This window comes from Acomys minous (genome assembly GCF_964271855.1).
Source record: "Acomys minous genome assembly, chromosome: 13".
NCBI classification, from domain to species: Eukaryota; Metazoa; Chordata; class Mammalia; order Rodentia; family Muridae; genus Acomys; species Acomys minous.
In genome coordinates this window covers 10,185,511-10,207,559 of record NC_140495.1, presented here as the reverse complement: position 1 = coordinate 10,207,559, position 22,049 = coordinate 10,185,511, and the positions used below count along the sequence as shown (strand labels likewise).

The 22,049-nt window shown below is 41.0% G+C and overlaps 1 protein-coding gene across 31 annotated transcripts in view; it reads left to right on the top strand.

Moving 5' to 3' along the window:
- The window catches only part of CLASP2 (cytoplasmic linker associated protein 2), a 178,860-nt gene that overhangs the window by 89,241 nt on the left and 67,570 nt on the right, over positions 1–22,049 (top strand). For 11 of the 31 annotated variants that reach the window (XM_084754510.1, XM_084754491.1, XM_084754494.1 and 8 more), the window contains 12 exons: positions 2,066–2,211; positions 6,267–6,402; positions 7,300–7,370; positions 8,241–8,300; positions 9,981–10,058; positions 10,800–10,967; positions 11,611–11,666; positions 12,394–12,567; positions 16,412–16,435; positions 18,045–18,062; positions 20,558–20,659; positions 20,809–20,835. In XM_084754510.1, coding sequence (XP_084610636.1) covers positions 2,066–2,211; positions 6,267–6,402; positions 7,300–7,370; positions 8,241–8,300; positions 9,981–10,058; positions 10,800–10,967; positions 11,611–11,666; positions 12,394–12,567; positions 16,412–16,435; positions 18,045–18,062; positions 20,558–20,659; positions 20,809–20,835 — 1,060 coding nt within the window. The remainder of the gene's footprint in view (positions 1–2,065; positions 2,212–6,266; positions 6,403–7,299; positions 7,371–8,240; positions 8,301–9,980; positions 10,059–10,799; positions 10,968–11,610; positions 11,667–12,393; positions 12,568–16,411; positions 16,436–18,044; positions 18,063–20,557; positions 20,660–20,808; positions 20,836–22,049) is intronic. The other 20 variants (XM_084754511.1, XM_084754517.1, XM_084754496.1 and 17 more) reach the window with 7 other exon arrangements.

The following is a 22,049-nucleotide window of genomic DNA, read 5'->3' as shown; positions in this document are numbered from 1 at the left end:
TTTACTTTTCAGTCCTAAATCATGCATAAGTCAGCATTTTTAAAAGAACGACTTTGTCATGAGTGACCTAATCACAGATTAAAAGACAAACTTGAACCTGAAGGTTTTTGTTTTCCTTTGAAAGCAGTCTTTCGGAAACAGTCGGGTGGTTTTCAGAGAATGACATTTTCTCTGTGCATGCACACATGTGTGAAGACGTCAACTTTCTACCTTCTTCCTTTCACTAAAACTAAGCAATGCTGAATCCCTTGCTCTGTTGATTTAACAAATTGTGCCTGTCCAGTATACCTGTTACAGATGCTAGGCATGTCATAGTTGCTCAGACAGTTAAGGAACCCTGACCAGTGTGTGCATACATTCTTTAGTTTAACATGTGCATGTGTAACTTACTAAAATCACTTTCATTTGATGATTTTACAGATTTTTGTTTTAGGGATTTTTTTTTTTTTTTTTGCATTTTAATGATGTGGGGTTGTTTTTGTTTGTTTAAGTTATGTTTCTGTAGATAGGGTCTCTCTGGTATCCTTGGCTGCCCTGCAGCTTGTTGTGTAAAGTAAGTTGGCCTCACTCACAGAGGGAGATTGGCTGCCCTGGCCCCCAGGTGCTGGGATTAGAGGGGTTACCACCAAACTCATCTAATGACGTAGTAAGTGTCCTTGTACTCCCTCTTCCATTTGGTACGATGTTAATACGTACTCCACCACTGAACTAATCCCAAGCCTTTGCACATGCTAATAACAATTTTGTTTTGATAGGCTAGAATGCTTACGTATGGGTTCTTGGTAAAGAGTACATATGATTTTATTTCAGTCGATAAGTCCGTCATAATTTTTCTCTTGTGTGTGTGTGTGTGTGTGCGCGCGCGCGCATTTTTTTTTCTCTCTGGCACTGTATGCTATCTCATTTATAAAGCTTTTGCCCCTCTGACGTGCAAATAATATCTTTTCTTGCAACTTGGGCTTTCCTTTCAGTAGTGCAGCTGAACACAGTTTTGTATATCTATTTTAGTTGATTTATCATTTTTTCCTTTCTTTTTCGGGAACACAAACGCTTACTGGGGGGACATCAGTCCTTGTTGGCCACTGCCTTCCTCATGGCTGCCAGCGCATTGCTAAGTTCCTCCCACCTCCTCTTGGCCTGGATGTGTGCCCCCACCCTCTTCTTGATGACCTTGAGCAGGCCTTTATTCTTACACACCTTGAGCAGTTCTGTGGGCTTCTCATAGGGCACAAAGCCGCACACCTCCCTGATCATGCCCTGCACGAACTCGGTTTGCCTCAACTCAGCCCTGTTGAGGCGCATGGCATGGTGTAGGCAGGGCCTTGGCTGCTGCTCTCTGATGTCCGATGGCAGCCATGACAGGAACTTCTTCTTTTCATTCCTCCTCCTCTTCCTCCTCCTCCTCCTCCTCCTCCCTCTTCTTCTTTTTGGTGTTTTAAGACAGAGTTTCTCTGTGTAGCCTTGGCTGCCCTGGACTCTTTGTAGACCAGGTTGGCCTCGAACTCATGGCAATCTACCTTCCTCTGCCTCCCAAGTGCTGGGATTAAAGGTGTGTGCCACTGTCTTATTTGCTTAGCATGTATGAGGCCTTGGGTTTCAGCTTAAGCTCTGTCTCTCTGTCCCCACCCCTCCCCCACCCAGCCAGCCAGCAGCAAAGGGAGAAGGAAAGGGAGGGAAGTGAGGCTGTTAATAGGTGATGATAATGGTGTCCGACATTGTGAATGTACATAAATGCCACAAATTCAGTCTTTTTAAAATGATAAATTTCATGTTAATTACAATTTACTGTATTTAAAACATAAAGATTTAAAATTATTAATTTACTTTTTGTATTATATGCATTTGTTCCACCTGTACTGAAACTTGTAATACTGTTTTCCCAGAAAGCCTGTTCTTGTTTTATGTTTATTTACATGGTGCATTCAATGCCACTAAAATTTCTGAATTAAGTTATGTAAATGTAATGAAGCCTATACAGTTTGTTTTAAAGAAGCACATTTAAATCCTTAGATGATGTAGTTTGGATACCATTCGTGTTATATCAGTAATAACATTTCTCTTTCAGCTCAAGAAGATCAGATCACTGCTTGTTGCCGGGGCTGCACAGTATGATTGCTTTTTCCAGCATTTACGTTTGTTGGATGGAGCACTTAAGCTGTCCGCGAAGGACCTCAGATCCCAGGTGGTCAGAGAGGCTTGCATCACTGTTGCGTAGGTGTCTCTCTCTTGTGTGAGCGCTTCTGTCTGTTGTTATACAGTTACACAGGCTGTTACTATAGCCCTGGCTGTGTGTGAACTCACCATGTAAACCAGGCTAGCCTCACACTCAGAAATCTACCTTCTCTGCTTCCCCAAATGCTGGGATGAAAGATGTGCACCACCATACCTGGAATGTTAATTTTTTTTTTTTTAATGAATGACTGTAGTACTTGTTGAATCAGAGTTCATTAAGTAACTCAGTAGCAGGATCACCCCCAAAGAAGTTAATATATGACCCCAAAATAATTTTTATTATACATACAGATTGTATTTTCTTTCTTTCTTAAATTTTTCTTTTACTAAGATTGTGGCATGAGGATAGAACACTTGCCTAGCATGTGTGAGGCCACAGTTTCAAACCTTTGCACTAGATAAAAGACATTTTCCATAATCTTTATACCACCTTAAAATGACACCCTGCTGATGGAATTTTTATTTTATTTTATTTTATTTTTTTATTTTATCAATTCCATGCGTATAGTGAAAAAATGGGTCTGGGACTGGCTGTATTTAATTTTCTCATTCCTAATTTGGTTTCTAAGTACCCCATTCCTGGTATTTTAGCAAATCATAACACCATTAATTTATCAAAATCTATTTGTATATCATCTTCCCCTGAAATCCCATTTAGCACAGCACTCACCTGAGTGCTGCTGTTGCATGTACGTTGCAGCATCTTGTGAAGACAGGGAACGCATAGGTACCTGCAGTACAGCACTGACAGGGAACGCATAGGTACCTGCAGTACAGCACTGACAGGGGACGCATAGGTACCTGCAGTACAGCACTGACAGGGGACGCATAGGTACCTGCAGTACAGCACTGACAGGGGACGCATAGGTATCTGCAGTACAGCACTGACAGGGGACGCATAGGTACCTGCAGTACAGCACTGACAGGGGACGCATAGGTACCTGCAGTACAGCACTGACAGGGGACGCATAGGTATCTGCAGTACAGCACTGACAGGGAACGATAGGTACCTGCAGTGCAGCACTGACAGGGAACGATAGGTACCTGCAGTACAGCACTGACAGGGAACGCATAGGTACCTGCAGTACAGCACTGACAGGGAACGCATAGGTATCTGCAGTACAGCACTGACAGGGAACGCATAGGTATCTGCAGTACAGCACTGACAGGGGACGCATAGGTATCTGCAGTACAGCACTGACAGGGGACGCATAGGTACCTGCAGTACAGCACTGACAGGGGACGCATAGGTACCTGCAGTACAGCACTGACAGGGGACGCATAGGTACCTGCAGTACAGCACTGACAGGGGACGCATAGGTACCTGCAGTGCAGCACTGACAGGGAACGATAGGTACCTGCAGTACAGCACTGACAGGGAACGCATAGGTACCTGCAGTACAGCACTGACAGGGAACGCATAGGTACCTGCAGTACAGCACTGACAGGGAACGCATAGGTATCTGCAGTACAGCACTGACAGGGGACGCATAGGTATCTGCAGTACAGCACTGACAGGGGACGCATAGGTATCTGCAGTACAGCACTGACAGGGGACGCATAGGTACCTGCAGTACAGCACTGACAGGGGACGCATAGGTACCTGCAGTACAGCACTGACAGGGGACGCATAGGTACCTGCAGTACAGCACTGACAGGGGACGCATAGGTACCTGCAGTACAGCACTGACAGGGGACGCATAGGTACCTGCAGTACAGCACTGACAGGGGACGCATAGGTATCTGCAGTACAGCACTGACAGGGGACGCATAGGTACCTGCAGTACAGCACTGACAGGGGACGCATAGGTACCTGCAGTACAGCACTGACAGGGGACGCATAGGTACCTGCAGTACAGCACTGACAGGGGACGCATAGGTACCTGCAGTACAGCACTGACAGGGGACGCATAGGTACCTGCAGTACAGCACTGACAGGGGACGCATAGGTACCTGCAGTACAGCACTGACAGGGGACGCATAGGTACCTGCAGTACAGCACTGACAGGGGACGCATAGGTACCTGCAGTACAGCACTGACAGGGGACGCATAGGTACCTGCAGTACAGCACTGACAGGGGACGCATAGGTACCTGCAGTACAGCACTGACAGGGGACGCATAGGTACCTGCTGTACAGCACTGACAGGGGACGCATAGGTACCTGCAGTACAGCACTGACAGGGGACGCATAGGTACCTGCAGTACAGCACTGACAGGGGACGCATAGGTACCTGCAGTACAGCACTGACAGGGGACGCATAGGTACCTGCAGTACAGCACTGACAGGGGACGCATAGGTACCTGCAGTACAGCACTGACAGGGGACGCATAGGTACCTGCAGTACAGCACTGACAGGGGACGCATAGGTACCTGCAGTACAGCACTGACAGGTAGAGTAGGAGAGTCCAGAGTTAAAGATCATCCTGGGCTATGAGTGAGTTCAAGGCTGCATGGGCTACCTAAGACCCTATTTTCAAAAAATAAAACATTAATCAAATAAAGATTCTGTGTATGGCTGTGCACACCTGTAATCTCAGCACTTGGGGTGGCAGAGGCAGGCAGATCTCTGTGAGTTCAAGGCCAGCCTGGTCTACAAAGCAAGTCAAGACTACACAGAGAAACCCTGTTTGGCAAAACAAAAGAAAACAAACAAAAAGATTTTGTTGAAATTTATCATTATCACAAACATTGTCAAAACTGTCAGGAGCTACAACTTCTTCCTGCGTGCTTTAATTGCAGCTGCAGTCAGGGCTGGGAGGGCCACCCAAGGGTGAGTTGCTTGTACAGGCATTGGGAGTTGGGGTGTGCACCTCTAGTCTCAGCACTGGGGAATGGAGACAGAGTCCTAGGCTCATTGGCCAGCTAGAATGCATCGTAGTTGGTGATCTCAGGCCACTGAGAGAGAGTAGATGGTATCCCTGAGGATGACAACTGAACTTGTCATCATATTCTACACTTGCTAGTACACACACACACACACACACACGGGGGGGGGGGAGACAGAGGGGGGGCAGAAATCAGTTGCTTAATTACAAATGTGAAAAGGAAATAAAATACAGATGTCCTTAAGATTACTGAATTTTAGGAGACACTAGAGTTGTATTTTTAGCCTTGGCTGCCCTGGACTCAGTTTGTAGACCAGGCTGGCCTCGAACTCTATTATAGATTTCCTGGCTCTGCCTCCCTGAATGCTGGGATTAAAAGCCTGTGCCACCACACCTGGCTACTAGTTCTGTATACAAGTATACAGTGTTCTGTCTGCATGTACACCTGCATACCAGAAGGGAGCACCAGATCTCATTATAGATGGTTGGGAGCCACCATGTGGTTGCTGGGAATTGAACTCAGGACCTCTGGAAGAGCAGCCAGTGCTCTTAACCTCTGAGCCATCTCTCTAGCCCCTAGTTTTGAATTCTTACATCCTGCCCCAAAGATACCAGAATATTTGTGCCTCCCCTACCCCTCCATAAAAGTAATTAGATGATTAATCAGAAAAAGGGAGTATTTTGCAAACATTGATTTGAGTAAGATTTAGAATTTAAGAGTAATATATTTTGGACATTAGGTTGTTGGGGTATGAAAATGGAAATATCTGACAAAGACCCATATCTGCTGTAATAATATTACTTAATGTTTACTTGGCATTCATAGTTTCATTCTTTGATCATATAGCATCTCTCAGTGTCTCTGGACAGAGTTAGCTAAAATGCCAGATTTTATCTTTGGGCTGCCAGTTCTTGGATGGAAAAAGAAGAGAAGATATAGAGAAGACACAGCACCTGGAGTGGGGGGTGCAGCTGAGTGGTAGAAACATGGATGAAACCCTCTCTGACTGTGAGTTCTCGTCCTCATTAGCTAGGCACGTGGTGCACACCTGTAATGTTAGTGCCTGGGAAGTGGAGGTAGGAGGACTGAAGTTCAGCTCATCCTTGGCTACATGCTGAGTGTGAGGCTAGCATTAGGATAGAAAACATTTTCTCAAATATATTTTTTCTGATTTAATATTAAAATAGTTTTTTGTTTCTTTGTAGCCACCTTTCAACAGTTTTGGGAAACAAGTTTGATCACGGCGCTGAAGCCATTGTACCTACGCTTTTTAATCTTGTCCCCAATAGTGCAAAAGTAATGGCAACTTCTGGATGTGCAGCAATCAGATTTATTATTCGGGTAGGTTCTCACAATTGACTCTCATCTGTGGACTTAACTAAGTCATATTATTATTATTTTTACCTCTGAAGAACAGAAAATTACTTTTGAGTTATTTTTCTGACAATAAAAACAGTGCACGGTTTTTGTAGAGCGTGTAAATAATATAAAAGACTAACAAGTATACCCATTTGAATATGGAACACAATACCTGCAGGTCTATGTGTGTACTTGGGTATGTAATCACAGGTCTCAGGTGGTTATGCAAGCACCACATCCTTGATATGGACACTGTATCGTACAAATTTTGATAATGACGCCATACTTCCTGAAGTATCAGAAATGGAGTGCCTAATAGCCAAAGCAGGAATGAGAAAGGTGAGGGTAGCCAGAACAAAGGCGATACAGATCCACGCCTAAGTTCTGGATCTATGAGCATTTTAGTGTTTACTTCACTAAGGAGAAACTTAAGAGTTAGAAGATGGAGGGCCGTGTCTGTTGCATACTTGAATCTAAGAGTTGTGTGATTCAGCCAGGTGAAAGCTCTTTTAAAAATCACCGTTTCACAGCGAATTTATCACAGTAGGTAACCTGTGGTTGCCATCTCATTGACATGCAGTTACTATTTTTACACACACACACACACACACACACACACACACACACACACACACACACACTTTGAGCGTACAGGTCTTCCTGGGCATATGACCAATTTGTCTTCATTACATATTGGTAACTTCACATCTGTCTATTAAAAACTATACCATCATCAGTATTGCTCTAATTAGGGGAATTTGGGTTTCTTTAGATCTGATTTACAGCTTTTTTCCTGGCTGCACCATGGCTAAGCCCTTAAGTGTAAGACACATACATGACATGCACGGTGTTTCATGCTTTTCTAAAATGTCTTTGCAGCATACCCATGTACCCAGACTTATTCCTTTAATAACAAGCAACTGCACATCAAAGTCGGTTCCTGTGAGAAGGTAAGTTTTAGAGGGAAAAGAGTTTTTCAGTATAACTTTTAGTTTAGTGTAACAACTAGTTATGACTTCTTAAAATTACTTTTTCCAGTAAAACCATGATTTTGTTTACCTTCACTGTGTGAGTACACGCTGTAGTATATTTGTGGAAGTCACAAGACAGCTTTCAAGAGTCCATTCTTAGCCGGGTGTGGTGGCACACGCCTATAACCTCAGCACTGAGGAGGCAGAGGCAGGTGGATCTCTGTGAGTTCGAGGCTAGCCTGGTCTACAGAGTGAGTCCAGGACAGCTGGCTATGTAGTTGCTTCTTTGAAGTATTAGGATTCAGAAAATAACAGCCCCTAGGTGAAATCTGACTAACAGCCCATTTTTTCAAAGCCTACAAGTGAAGAACAGTATGGCTGAAGTTGAGAATTAGAGGGCTAGGAGAAAATACATACGAGTTTGCTTTCAAACTCTATGTACACACATTAAGTAGAAGCAAAAGTTGTAGACAGTTGTGTACTTCTTGGCCATCGCTGTGTATCTCATTATGTGCATTTGGTGTATGTCGGGGCTGCCTAGCACATGCGCTAGTCAGAAGACTGCTTTGTAGGCTCAGTTCTCTCCTTCACCTTCATGTGTGCCTGCTGAGCCATTTCTTGTGGATCCATCAGACTATTTTCTATTTAATGAATATTTTGAAGTTAAATTATAGGATTCAAAGTCCCTTTAAGCCATGTAGCATAATAATAAAGTTCTCTAAATCCATTTTTTTTTCCAATTGAGATAAGTCCTGTATGTTTAATTCAGGGTCAAAATGAAGTATTGTGAAAGAAAGTATGAATGTATTTCTCAGTATGTTTAATTGTAATTTAGCATTTATTTTTCAGGCGTTCATTTGAATTTTTAGATCTGTTGCTTCAAGAATGGCAGACTCATTCACTGGAAAGGTAGGCATCCCGAGCCTATAAACACACAACGAGTTCGGGTCTCCTCACGATGACATGCGGAGAGTGCCGCTTTATTTTTCTCAGTTTTTCTAGAGATGTTTGTCATTGTAGTTCTTCCTTTGAGCTGTGACGCTTTGCTTCTCTGCATTGAGCAGTGAGTAGTGCGGCTTTGGCGGCTTGGGTGATGGCCCTTAAGTAGAATAGGTTATATAAGATCCTCTACGGTGAGTTTATTTGGCAAACATTTTAAAAAGCGTTATATGATGTAGGTTTCTTGAGTTAGTCTTTTGTGTAGTGAAGGGTTACATAGAGGGATGAAAAGGCCTCTTGTGTGAAGGAAGAGATTTTTTTTTTAAAGGAGACTTTGTTGGAATGTTTCTCCATACTGGCTGACAGGTGTCCCTGGACAGCATCTGTTGTAACTCTGAGATGAAGAAAAGCACGAACAGCTAGTCGGCTCTTCACAGGGCTGTGTATGTACTATTTCATGCTGCTTTCAAGTTTTGAAGCTTCAGAGATAACCTGCATTTTTTACGGAATAGTTTGCTGGTTTCTATTTTCAATTCTTAACAGGTTTTTGTTATTTAAAAAGTTATGTGTGTGGCTGTCCATGGAAGTGTGGGTGTCCTAGGATCCTAAAAGTGTTAGATGCCCTGAGGCTGAGGTTATTGGCAGCTATGAGCCACCTGATGTGGATGCTGGGAACCAAACTCCAGTTATATGCTCTTAACTGCTGAGCCATCTCTACAGACCTTACAGGTCTTTTTTTTTTTTTTTAATTGAAAAATTTTTAACGTAGGCATGAAGTAATTACTTTTTTGTTTGTTTTGTGGCAGCTACTACTTATTTATTGGTTACATCAGTGGTTATCAACTTATGGTCCCTGACCCCTTTTGGGGGATGGGTCAAACAACCTTTTCATAAGGATTGCTTATCAGATATCCTGCATATCAGACATTTACATTATGACTCATAACAGTAACACAATTATAGTTATGAAGTAGCAACAAAATAACTGTATGGTTGCGGGGGGGCGGGGGTGTCACCACAACATGAAGAGCTCTATTAGAGCTCCTCGGCATTAGGATAGATCCACTGGGTTAGAGCAGACATGTGGCAAATCATTGTCTGCAGCTGTGGGGTAGTGAGGACCCAGTCCTACAGTATTTCCATCCTCAGATTTATAATTTTTAAGTTTAATATACTGCCTGTTTATTTATCTGTTGTCAGGATTCTATAAAAATAATTATTTTCAGATGTATAGTTTCTGAATTATCAGAAGGAAACAATACACTGGTGAGATGTGTAGGACAAATTGTTAGAAAATCATTTAATCTTTAACCAAGCCATACCTGTAGTCCCAGCTAGTTGGAGGTCTGGAGGATAGAGCTTAAGTGAAGTCAGCTCAGCCTGCAGAGAAAGACTCCATCGTAATAAGAAGAGAGAGAAAGGGATGTTAGGTGTGACATTGCTCACTTATACCCTCAACACTCTGGAGGCCGATACAGGAAGATTGTTGTTTTGAGTTCAAGACCATCCTGGACTATTAGCACGCACTTCACTAATTTATCTTTCACTTTTCCCTTTCCTTGTGGGTAGATGTGTAGCATGTAGGAATAACTATTGTTTGTGCTGAAATACAGTGTGGAGCATTAACATAAAGATGCATTTGTTATGTAGACATGCAGCTGTCTTGGTTGAAACTATTAAGAAGGGAATTCATGATGCTGATGCTGAGGCCAGAGTGGAGGCAAGAAAGTAAGTCTGTACTGTATGTTTGTGACAACGTAATTTAACATTCTTAAGGTATTTTGTTGTTGTTTTTATGGAATTATGTTGAGAGGTAATTATATCACCAATATCCCAATTGCTCCATTTGACTAACTCCAGCAAAACTGAAATACACGTTCTCCATTAACTCTGTGATAGACACAGAGCAACCTACTTTCAGTTGTGATGTGTACAATCCTCACTGTTCTCACTCCATCAGAGAGTATTCACTTTCATTACGTGCACGCCGCACCCCCCTCCACCCACACCCACCCTGCTCCCCCCTGACCCCTTTGAAACAGGTTCTCACCCTGTAGCCTTGGCTGACCTGGAACTTAGTATGTAGACCAGGCTGGCCTTCAATCCACAGAGGTCCCATCCCCTGAGTGCTGGGATTGAAGGCAAGCACCACCACAGCTGGACTATTTTTAACTTTTTAATCCTGAAGATAGTTCTACAAAAGTAGTACTGTCTCCATAGCTGCATCTAAGATTGGGGGCTCACTCACATGAGATTGGGAGCTCACTCAGGGCTCCATGAGCCATAAGTGGCACAACCATCCTGCGAACTGAGGTCTGCTTTTCTCAAGAGCCTGCAGTTTTTCCACTGGAATTCATTCAGCTTATACAAGTCTCACCTGTCACAGAGAACGCATTAAACATGTGTGAGTTTGTGTTTCTCCAGTCAATGACAAGCAGTTACTGACTGTACTTTTTTTTTCTTTTATAGGACATACATGGGCCTTAGAAACCACTTTCCTGGTGAAGCTGAAACGTTGTATAATTCCCTTGAGCCATCCTATCAGAAAAGTCTTCAAACTTACTTAAGGAGTTCTGGCAGTGTGGCATCTCTTCCACAGTCAGACAGGTCCTCATCGAGCTCTCAGGAAAGTCTCAAGTAAGGACGGGCACACGGACACACACACACACACACACACACAAGTTCTGCATCCCTTTCCCTAGTGATTCCCTGGGATGGTTAGTGTCTGCATGACCTTGACAAACAGTGGCTTGGTTGCTCTTCGTCTTTGGTCTGCTGTTAGCATTAGACCATGTGCTAGTTTGACTGTTGTTTGGGTTTCGTATTAAGAGTTTACTGATTTACAGTTGGTTTCATTATGTCCGTGTTGAGGATCACTTATCTTGTATGCATTTCTTGATTCCATAAACTAATTGATGCAGCAAGTAGTGAATTTCCAGGTCATGACATGAGAGGATTCACACAAGACAGGATCTGGTGTGCCAACCTGCATGTATGCTAGTAACACCCACAGCTGTCTCTCTTCTAAGTGAAATACTTCAGGATGTGTGAGATTGGTAGTACTAATATTGAGTTCTCCGTGTGCTAAAGAGCAGAGTGAATAAAACAACCTGGTCTCTATTTGTTTATTGCCAGTTAATTTGTTGTTTATAGATAATTCTTGAAAACAACCATTTTTAAAGGAAACTTCCTCAACTTTCTTGACAGCTGCTGTTTCACTCTTATCAGAATGATCAATTAATTAAGGCTTGTTACTAAAGTATTTCTCCTTGCCTTCCAGTCGTCCTTTTTCTTCTAAATGGTCAACAGCAAACCCTTCGACTGTGGCCGGAAGAGGTAATTGCTTCTTTGAGCAAGAGTTGCAGCCTATTTTGTCTCTGAGCAGTGACCATTAAAGTGCTTTGATGTGACCCACAATAAGAAAATAGTTTCGTAACCTGGGCCCACACCGCAGCTCTGTGTGCACGTGTAAAAGCTGAAGCGTTGGGCAGCAGTGCTTACTGAGACGTTGTGAGCCATGGTTTCTCTTTTGTGTCATTTCTTTTAAATGCTGTGTAGGACCCACTCTGTTGCTTTCACAGCTGTTACTGTTGTGCACTAAAACGATTTTAAACTGAAACTAAATTTCAGAAGTTACTAACTTGGCTCAGACTTCCTAAGAACAACAGAGCTCTGTTGATTTTTCCGTATCCCTGGTCCTAGACTAGCTGTTCTTCCATTTCTAATAGACTAATGGAATAATAATGCTGTCCTATATTTTACTGCTCATTTTCACAAAACAGCCTTAAACATCATCTCTTTTGTTACCAAACAGACCTGTTTTTTCTTGAGAGAAAAATTCAGCAAAGAACTACTCAGAATTGCTGAAGAAGGCTTCTTTGTGTCACAACTGAAACTGAGGCATTCTGACTTTAAAATGGCATTATAATGCTGCGCATTTGGCCACTGCTGTCTTGTGAATTCTATGTTGCCATAGATGATTTGCTCATGACAGTTTCAAGTTCACGTGTCTTCATTTTGTTTGCAGCAGTTTAAATAACATAGGATAATTTGTTTTCTGTAGTGTCTGTGGGAGGCGGCAAAGCCAGCTCCCTCCCAGGAAGCCTGCAGCGTTCTCGAAGTGACATTGATGTGAATGCTGCAGCTGGTGCCAAGGCGCATCATGCTGCTGGACAGGCTGTGCGAAGTGGGCGTTTAGGCGCAGGTGCCCTGAATCCAGGTTCCTATGCATCGCTTGGTAAGATAGCTAATTACATTCTTGCCCTGGTCTCAGTGAAGAAAAACAAAATGTCATACTCACTTCTAGTTTATTCTTGCCTGTTAGGGATGACCCATGTACCTGTGCACCACTTTATTCCTGCTTTTCTTCACTGTCTTGATTAGACATATTGTTCTTGACTCCTTGATTGCCTATACGTTTTCATAACTGTGCTGACATACCTACCCACTTTTTACCAAGGGAATGCGCTGGCTTTGTAATCAGCTTCTCTGTTTTCTTGATATTATTTATTTCTCTTCCTTTACCTTTGGAGATACGGGAGAACTGAAGAGGTCTTCTGTGTATAATCAAAGCCTAGGCATACATTCCTAATGCTGTTCAGAGTTTTTGTTTGTTTGGTTTGGTTTGGTTGTTTTCTTGTTGTTTTTTGTTTTGTTTTGGTTTGGTTTTTGGTTTTTGGTTTTTTTCCTGTATGTTTGCCTGTCCACCAATTTAGAAGGTGAAGGCTGGTTATTCATGGTGAGTCTCTGTTACACTCTTCTGTTCTTTCTCTCTCTTTGTTGTGGTAGTAGAATACTACTGACGACAGAACAGGGCATGAGTTTGGTGAGTGGCACTGTTTCAGAAGGATGAAATCAGGGTAGATGGGTGCATGGCGTTGAAGCATGTTTTCACAACTTTTGTAAATTTAAGTTATAACCTGCTACACCCTGTGGTAGAATACATCCCAGATGACCAGAGACTTGAACAAAACTGTAAGACAACTTGTTGAAAACCTAACAGATAAGAATTCATTTAATCTCACATCACAGGAAAAAAAAAATTCTAAATCTAAATAAACTATGGTGAAAAGTCTTAAATCTAATATGTGAAAATATAAACTTAACTAGCTGTGAGACAATTTTTGCCATATTCCACCAAGCTAAGATAGCTATGTTTTCCAAGTCTATGACAGATGTGCTTATTTTTATAAAGAAAAAAAGTATACATAGATCATAAAAATAAATTACATATCACAGTTGCCTGTAAACACCAGAACAAATGTTGGATTTTAACTGTGGCCAAACAAATGGAAGTTTAAATTCCTATAAATATAAAGGAGAGCTTAGTTGTTGAGAGTGTGATAAACCGGACCTTACAAGCAGTGCTGAAGTCAGTTCGTGATGGGACACTGTTTTCTGATGGCAGTTTCAATGCATGAAGAGTTTTTAAAATGTTTGGACCCAAGGCCATCGAGACAGCTCAGTAAGTAAAGGCAGCTGCTGCCAAGCCTGATGACTCAGTTTAGTCATTGGGACTCATCTGATGGAAGGAGAGCTTATTGCTGTAACTATATCCTGAGTTCATATTTGAGCACCTACCTAAGCTGGGCATGGCAGCACACAGCCCACCTCTGTCTCCATGCAGTCCCATTCAATCCTATAATGTATGATTGGTGGGCTCTGCTGTTTTCTACACTGAGCCTTGTTTATCATGTGTGAACATACAGAATTCAGAATGAGTGTATCATTTTTTTCTAGCAACCACTTCCTGCATTTAGTGGGTTGTTTTTTTGTTTTTTTTGTTTTTTTTGGCATATGAACTTTATTTATTTAGAATAAACTACATACAGTAAAAACAGTATGAAAGTATCAGGAAAACCATATGTAAGATTTGGCATATGGACTTTATTAATTTATAATAAACTGTATATAGTAAAAACAGTTATGAAACAATCAGGAAAGCCATATGTAAAAGTTCCATTCAAAATATTTAGCTCATTTGTTTTTGGCAACCTTGAACAAAATACTATATATCCTATCTAGGTGAGTGTAAAGTTTTGTAACCTAAATCATTCTCTGCCATATCTTGTATTTATCAACTTTAAAAAAAAATCTTTCTAGGCCTTAAAACATTTTCCTCAGTCCTAAACAACTTAAACCTAACTATAAAACTCAAACTATCTAGTCTTCAGCCCCATCAGAGGCTTAAGAAGGAGTGAAATTATTACCAGGTCTCTCAAAGTACTGAGGGTTGGTAACCTCTGCCCAGAAGGTTTCAGTTTATTGGCGTGATGCTGAGAAACGAGAGGCTAGAGATGGTGTGCTAGCTTCCGTGCATTTGCAGTGCAAGTTGCTATGAGGCCTCAAACTCAACATTTTAGGAAACACTTGGGATAAAATGGCTGTAGAAAGAAAGGGACACTAAATTCTATACAGTCTTCAGCACAATTGCCACTGGTTAGTTTGCTTTTGTCTTTTATTAAAGCTCTGAATTATTTGGCAGGAAAGTGGCATGAGTGTTTTGAAACTTACCTGTTAACTTTTGTAGAGGAAGCTTGGTGTCATACAAAATGGCCAGGGTGTGTGTGTGTGTGTGTGTGTGTGTGTGTGTGTGTGTGTGTGTGTGTGTGTGTGTGTGTGTGTGTTTTATATATTGGAGGTATACCTCATGATAAAATGCTTATCTAATACCTCAATAGGCAGGTTTATGAAACTGCCTTAATAGAAAAGAAAACAAATAATTTATGTAAGGTCTTTTGGACAAAAATAAGATTTTGGCTGGTTGTGGAGGAAGTTGACACTGGAATCTGTAACTTATTCCCATACTTGATTGTCAAGAAAAAGTGAAAGCTCTGTAGCTCCCCTGGTTCTGGCACTTTCCTCCTCCCCCTCTTCCTTTTTTTTTTTTTTTTTTTAACATTTGTTTGTACACTAAAGTGGTTAGCCAGTTTAGGAAGAAGTGCAAGGATGAAAAGAGAACCTCCTGGTGCAGCTTCTCTAGAAGACTGAGGAGTGCCCTGTAGTGAGCAGAGCAGGAGGCAGCCTTGCTGTGAAGGGCCAGGGTTTTCCTGAGTCAGAGTAGAAAGAAATGGCGGGGATGGTAAGAGTGAGACATAGTGTTTGCAGCAGCAGGGGGTGTTAAGAGGAGTGCCATTGGAAGACTGTATTTTTCTGCCTGAGAATTTTCAGTCTAAGAAATGACTTAAGGTTTTGAACAGCCTTGAGTACAAGAGGAGGGACGTTTTTAGACTTGGCATAACTACCACACATTTGTGGCTTGTGGCTGAAGTTTATTAGAGTGGAAGGCTCCTCGGCAGAACCAATTGGACGAAAACCTTGGAGGTCTAATGTATGCTTTGTAGTTCTCACTGTAGGAGCTGGACTTGGGAAGACTCCTTCCTCTGGCATGAAATACTGCAACATGTCAACCAGTGTTTCTGCCAGGGGAGCTCATTTAAGACTTCTAGTCCAGGGTGGAGTAGGGAGAGGCGCTGGTCATATTGGCTCTTTGCTTTCTCAGCAAGCCACAATTACAGACATCCAGAAGAAAGTAGGTGCTCACCGCAAATGATATTGTTTGCAGAATGGTTCAGGCAGATAGCTGTGGCAGTCCAGTGCCTCTTCTGTGACTAAGCCTTGTTACTGTGGGGGCTTCACAGCTGAGTCAGTGGAGGCCAGCATCACATACAGGACTTTCCGAAAGGCAGCAACAGCCAAGCATGGTGGCATATACCATGACTCCAGCACTCAGGGTGCTGGGACAGGAGGATTGTGACACATGGGCCTCCAAGACAAGAGCATTGTCAGTCCTACTATGTTAACTCTTTTGTGCCAGATAGTAAAGGCCTGGTCTTCAGTAGTGCTACCTGACCACATAGCCATGTGATTTTTCTCTATGAACTCCTGGGATAGAGACAGAGGGTTCTTATTTACCCAGATGAGTGATTACAGCAGCTGAAAGGTCAAAGAGAAGATGGGATTTGTGAGCAAACTGAGCCTGCACGGTAAATTGTTGTCTTTTTTTTAAAAATGAGGATTACAAAATCTTTTTTCCAATATACTAAGTTTTCCTCTGTTCTTTGCTTGCTCTTTCATCAAAGAGGATACTTCTGACAAGATGGATGGTAAGACTTTTATAATTCTTCTCCACATTTCTGTTGGGTCTTGTTCATTCTTTCACAGTTTTCTGAAAATGTAGCACTTACTAATCAAGAATTTTAATGTGAAAATGGCTACATGACTCACTGGTTAAATTTTGAGTTACTATTATCCATTTTGGGCTCCTTGTACTTTTTTTTTCTTTTTTCAATTTAAGTCAGTTGCTAAAATACTTCACATGAACCCTGAAAAATAGGCCTCATTTTAAGCTTATTATTTCCTTTTACAATACTGGATGCAGAAGGAGGAAAGGAGGCTCTAAGTCTTTGCTTTAACACATTACTGACTGATGGAGAGGGACACGGATATCTCACAGTTCACATGTTTATTTAAAATGGAATGCAAGTTAAAGATGCTGAGCTTTTAAACTAACATTTAATTAAAGCTGACATTTAAGCTTTGCCTTTAAAATTCTAATATTCAAATTATTGCAGTTTGTGTGTAGTTGCCTTGATTTAATAACAACTCTGTATAGCGTTTTCTGTAACACTAGACAGAAAATCATTGCAGCTTCCTCTTCACTGGAAGCTTGATCTTTAATTATTACATAAACTCTACAAATTAACCCAATTGCCTTTTTCTGTTTTAATGAAATGGAAGCTTTATTTAATCTCAGATTGGGAACAGGAGTGTTATTTTTAGTATCTCCTTTATAAAGCATTTCATAATTAAGATTTTTAATAAAATGACAGCCATGGGGGGTTCTGTCTCTGTCTCTCTCTGTCTCTCTCTCTCTCTCTCTGTCTCTCTCTCTGTGTCTCTCTCTCTATGTCTCTCTCAACTCTTAAGATATCCTCAAACCTTAATGTTGCTGGGATACTTGGAAATTTTATCACTTATCAACCAAAGTGGTTTGCTTTTGTTTGGGTCAGAATTACCATCCTTTTTTAGGAGCCCTGTGATACGTGATGTGTCACTCATTATGCTCAACCCTTCATCTATGTGTCATATGTGTCACTGCCCTGTAGTGGCAGAGAGTTCTGTGTTTACACTTGGTCATTTTCAGTGGATTTCACACACATTGTGGGTAACAAACAAGACGCTTGAGCAAATATCTGAGGGCTCCTGTTATGTCTTTGAATTTGTATGTGATTTCATGAAAATATTAGGCAAATGAGGCCTAGGCCATGGATTTGATTTCTATACTTTACTTCTATTTGTATAGTTGTTTTGTTTTTTGTTTTTTTCTGGTTCCCTTATGGGCTACCTTTTGAAAGTGAACAGAAAATATTTCTACTTTAGAAAAGTCTATATAAAGCTTTATTTGCAAGGAAAAGTAATCAGAGAGTTAAGTTGTTCTTAAGTAATTAATTTCTGGGATTTCTTCCACCCTTTTAAAATTTAAGAATTTTGCTATTTTTAGTTTCCTGACTTTAACTTTGTTAATGTGAGCTGTGAATTGAATTCTCTCAGGTTATTTTTTTCTCATTTGAGAATGAAAGTGTTTTCGAGACCACAGCCTGTATGACTGAAGTTATGCTCTATTTCTACTCTTTCAGATGAATCTTGGGGGAGGGGATTATAAGGTAGCATTTTCAGAATTTGTTGAAATATTGTTTTATTTCTCTTATTTAGGAACAGCATCTGAAGATGGTAAGAAGTAAATATTTTGTTAGTAACACAAATACCTCTACCTCACTATTTTCATTGGTAGTACGTATTGAAACTAAAACAGGCTAATTTTTCTGCAGACCTTTGTCATTTGCCAGCTGTGGTAGCTTCTGCATTCAATAGTTGGATGTGTTCATTGTATGTGAATTTTTTTTCTAATTCTTCATTATGCAGTTTTGCTTTATATTTTAGATCATCTCATGCCAGAAAAACATAATTACTTAACATGTTTAGTAATATCAAGTATATAATTTCATTCTAAGTAATGACAACAGAAATGCCTTTCTTTTATTTTTGCTTTTAATATGTTAATGTCAAGTCATTTCCGCTTCTTGGGAGCACTGCTTTATCATTGGACATTAAATACTTATTCATCTACTTTGAATTGATGATTAAGGAGTTTGATCTCTGATTCAAATTCAGTTTGAGAACATAACTACTTGCTACGTATGCTTTCCTGAGTCATTTCACATTTTAAAAATATTTATTTCTTCTCCATTTTTATATTTATCCTTCCTGAAGTCTATCTCATTAAAGCTCTTGATTTTATTTAAATACCATGTTTTTTCCTAAGTTTTATGTGAACATCATTTTCTTGAGGATAAAACCAAATACACATAATCTCATTTGGTTCTATATTAACTGTAGTGTGCTTAAGACCATTTTCTGTTTTAAGTTTAAATTGGAGTAATCTAAACGTGGAAATTGTGATAATGAAAATGAATGGCAGCTTGCATCAGCACTTTTTAACTTATAGCATTAGTATGTGGCTAGATTGTGGATGAATTCTTTTTTATCCTTTTTGGTTTTTCAAGACAGGGTTTCTCAGTGTAGCCTGGGCTGTCCTGGACTCACTTTGTAGACCAGGCTGGCCGAGTGCTAGGATTACAGGCATGTGCCACCATGCGCTGCTTGTAGACAGATTCAGATATAACCACTCAGTGTCTCTGCACTGCTTGTCGCTTATGAGGACATTATGTCCTGCCCAGAGCAGAGTCCTAAAGCCTCACAGGCCTGCAGTGTGGGCTCCTGCGGCCTTGCAGTTGATAACATTGAGGCGGTGAGGTGATCCTGTCTCGGGTTTGCCTCTGCTTCTCTCCTAGCTCCTACCACTCTTTTCTGATCTCACTCAGTCCTTTATTTTTAAATCTAGCCCTGCTCATTAGTATGTTCTTTTCTAATCAATATTGGTCTAGTCAGAATTTTGAGAGTCCCTAAAATGATACCTCTTAGTGTAAGAAGATTCTAAATGCTGATGGTTTTTCCCCCTTCTTCTTTCTACGTTCAACATCATGTGGATCTGTTTGAGACTGTTACTGGAGAGCACCAGAGTGCCTAGCAGTGGAGATTTTCCTGTCACTCGTTTTTCACTGCTGGCAGCTTACACAGACACTTCGATAAACATATTTTTCAGGAGCTCTAGAAAGAGCCAAGTTGGGTGTCAAATGTCTTTAATCAGGAAGGCCTCAGTGAGTTTGAGGCCTGTCTGGTCTACAGCATGAGTTCCAGCAGGACCAAAGATTCCACCCCACCCCCCCAAAAAAAAACTCTAGAAATACAGTGAAGATATTTGTAGTCTGGTTTTATAGAGTAGGGTGAAGTGGAGGTAGAGGTGAAAGGAATGCATCTAGGAAGAAAAGAAAATTAAGTGCCAATTCCCTTGTGATAGATACTCTGTCTGCTTCCTTAATTCCTCCCAGTAAAATGTTGGTCGGGAGAAAGGAGTGAGCACATCTGTGTGCACCTGCGGCCATCTGATCTGAAAGGATGACTTGGCTGCTGACATTTCTTATGCAGACCTCTTTAGAAGTACACTCAGTAAGCAGGGTTGTTTTGTTCATCTTTTAAAGCTGTAGGGTATATCTGAGAACAGACTTAAGTAACTAGAAACAGAATTTTTTTTTCTTTTTGGTTTTGTTTTATTTTTTGTCTTTTGAGGGTCTCGCATAGACCAGACTGGCCACAAACTCAAAGAGATCTCCTGCATCTGCCTCCTAAGTGCTAGGATCAATGGTGTGTGCTGGTGATTTTACTCCTTTTTTGTATTTTGAGATAGGGTTTCTCTGTATAGACCTATCTATCCTGGAATTCACTCTGTAGACCAGGTTGGCTTTGAACTCAGAGTGCTGGGATTTAAGGTGTGTGCCACCACTGCCCAGCTACAATTTTATTCTTACATAGAACATGTATAAAGCAATTTATGCCTGGGCTTGATGGTATACAGGCTGTGGTCCCAAATACTTGTAGGCTAAGGCAGGAGAATCTCCTAAGCCAATGGATTTCAGATAAGCCTATAGGAAATGTCATCCCAGAAAGCAAAGCCTAAACTATGTACTTTTAATTTTTTAAGAGAAATATATAAATAATGGCTTCCTTATTTCAGAATGTAAAAATACTTGAAATTAGTGGAAGTCCCCTTCTTAGTACTAAATACTGTTATAGGAAATGTTTTAATTCTGTAAATATTTATTCCTCAGGACGGGTGAGAGCCAAACTTTCTGCACCACTTGCTGCTGTAGGAAATGCCAAGACTGATTCTAGAGGAAGAAGCCGGACAAAAATGGTGTCTCAGTCCCAGCGTATGTACTGCTCATGAGTCCTCTGTGTCTGTCAGTCTGCTAGGATGAATGTTCTTTATATCGCTGTGTTAGGAGATGAGCAGTGGGTAAATTCAAAGCTGATTTTAAAAGCAACAAGCTGCATACTGAGTTCTTGTTCTGTACTTTAGGTTCATCATCACCTGACAAAAATGAAGGTATTTTTTTCAATGTTTTGGGTCAGTTGTTGTGCATGTTTGGGATTTTTTTTTTTGAGTGGGTGTTGTCTTGTGTTTGTGTTACTAGGGCCACATCATTAATCTCTACCACTTAGAAAGAACTCCTCATCTGTACAGATGTTTGCATGGAAATACTTTAAATATGAATCTTTAAAGTCAGGGTTCACATTCTCTCAGAAACTTGCAGGCGTGTAAAATTATGCCTTTTAGATTCAAAATAATTTCTCAGTTTTAACACCAAAATCTATGCAGATGCTATGCAAAGATAGAAAAGTAGTTTCTTATTACTCCCCCCAAAATGTGTTAGGTCATCTTAAATTTTGGCTAGTGTTTTGGAACTAGTATATACTGACTTATAGTGAAGGAGAAGTGGGCTTAAATAGCCAGATCTGATGAATTTCATGTGGAATTTGAGATTTATGTTCTTACTATATCATTAGTCACTGAGTTGCTTATGAGAATAATTAAAAAGCACAGTCTTAGTAAGATGAGCAGTCTGTTTCTGTATGTCCAAACAAGTGGCCTGGATAATGGCATTTTTAACTGAAAATGATTTCTTCCCGTTCCCTCTAGACTGAGAGATTGTCCTGGGCACTCTAAAACTAAATGGGCTTTTTTGTTTGTTTGTTTATTATTTTTTGTTTTGTTTTGTTTTAAAGAAGTGACAAGTAGGTTCTTCTGCATAACCTAATCATCTTGGGAAAGAATGGCTTCAAAGGAAAGTTTCTGCAGGAGTCCTAAAATAAGCAGAAACATTTGGTAGAATTTGTTTTCAGGATGAAGACTGCTTACAAACAGCCAGAATGGCATACTGTCCTGCAAGGCCCAGGCTTTTCTCTGACAGACTCAAGGTGATGCTAATACCACATTCTCCTGTGAGTCTGTGCGTCTGGAGTGACTCTTAGAGGACATTAATTAGCAATGTAGCCTCTCTTCTTCTTGTGTGCTGCCCAGACCAACATCAGTACGGCCTGGGAGCTGGGTAAGAGACTGGGTCTCGGGTAGGACCACAGGCCAGCGAGTCCATATGAGTGAGAGCGCTGTGCTGTGGTAAAGTCTGCAGGCTTGGGAGCTACATTGCCCAAGTTGGAGTTCTGGCCCTTTTAAAGTTTCTGTATTTCTCTTTACCCAGCCGTAAAAGGAAGAGGATAATGGCCTCAACCTCATGGGATTGTCATGAGCGTCAAATGACA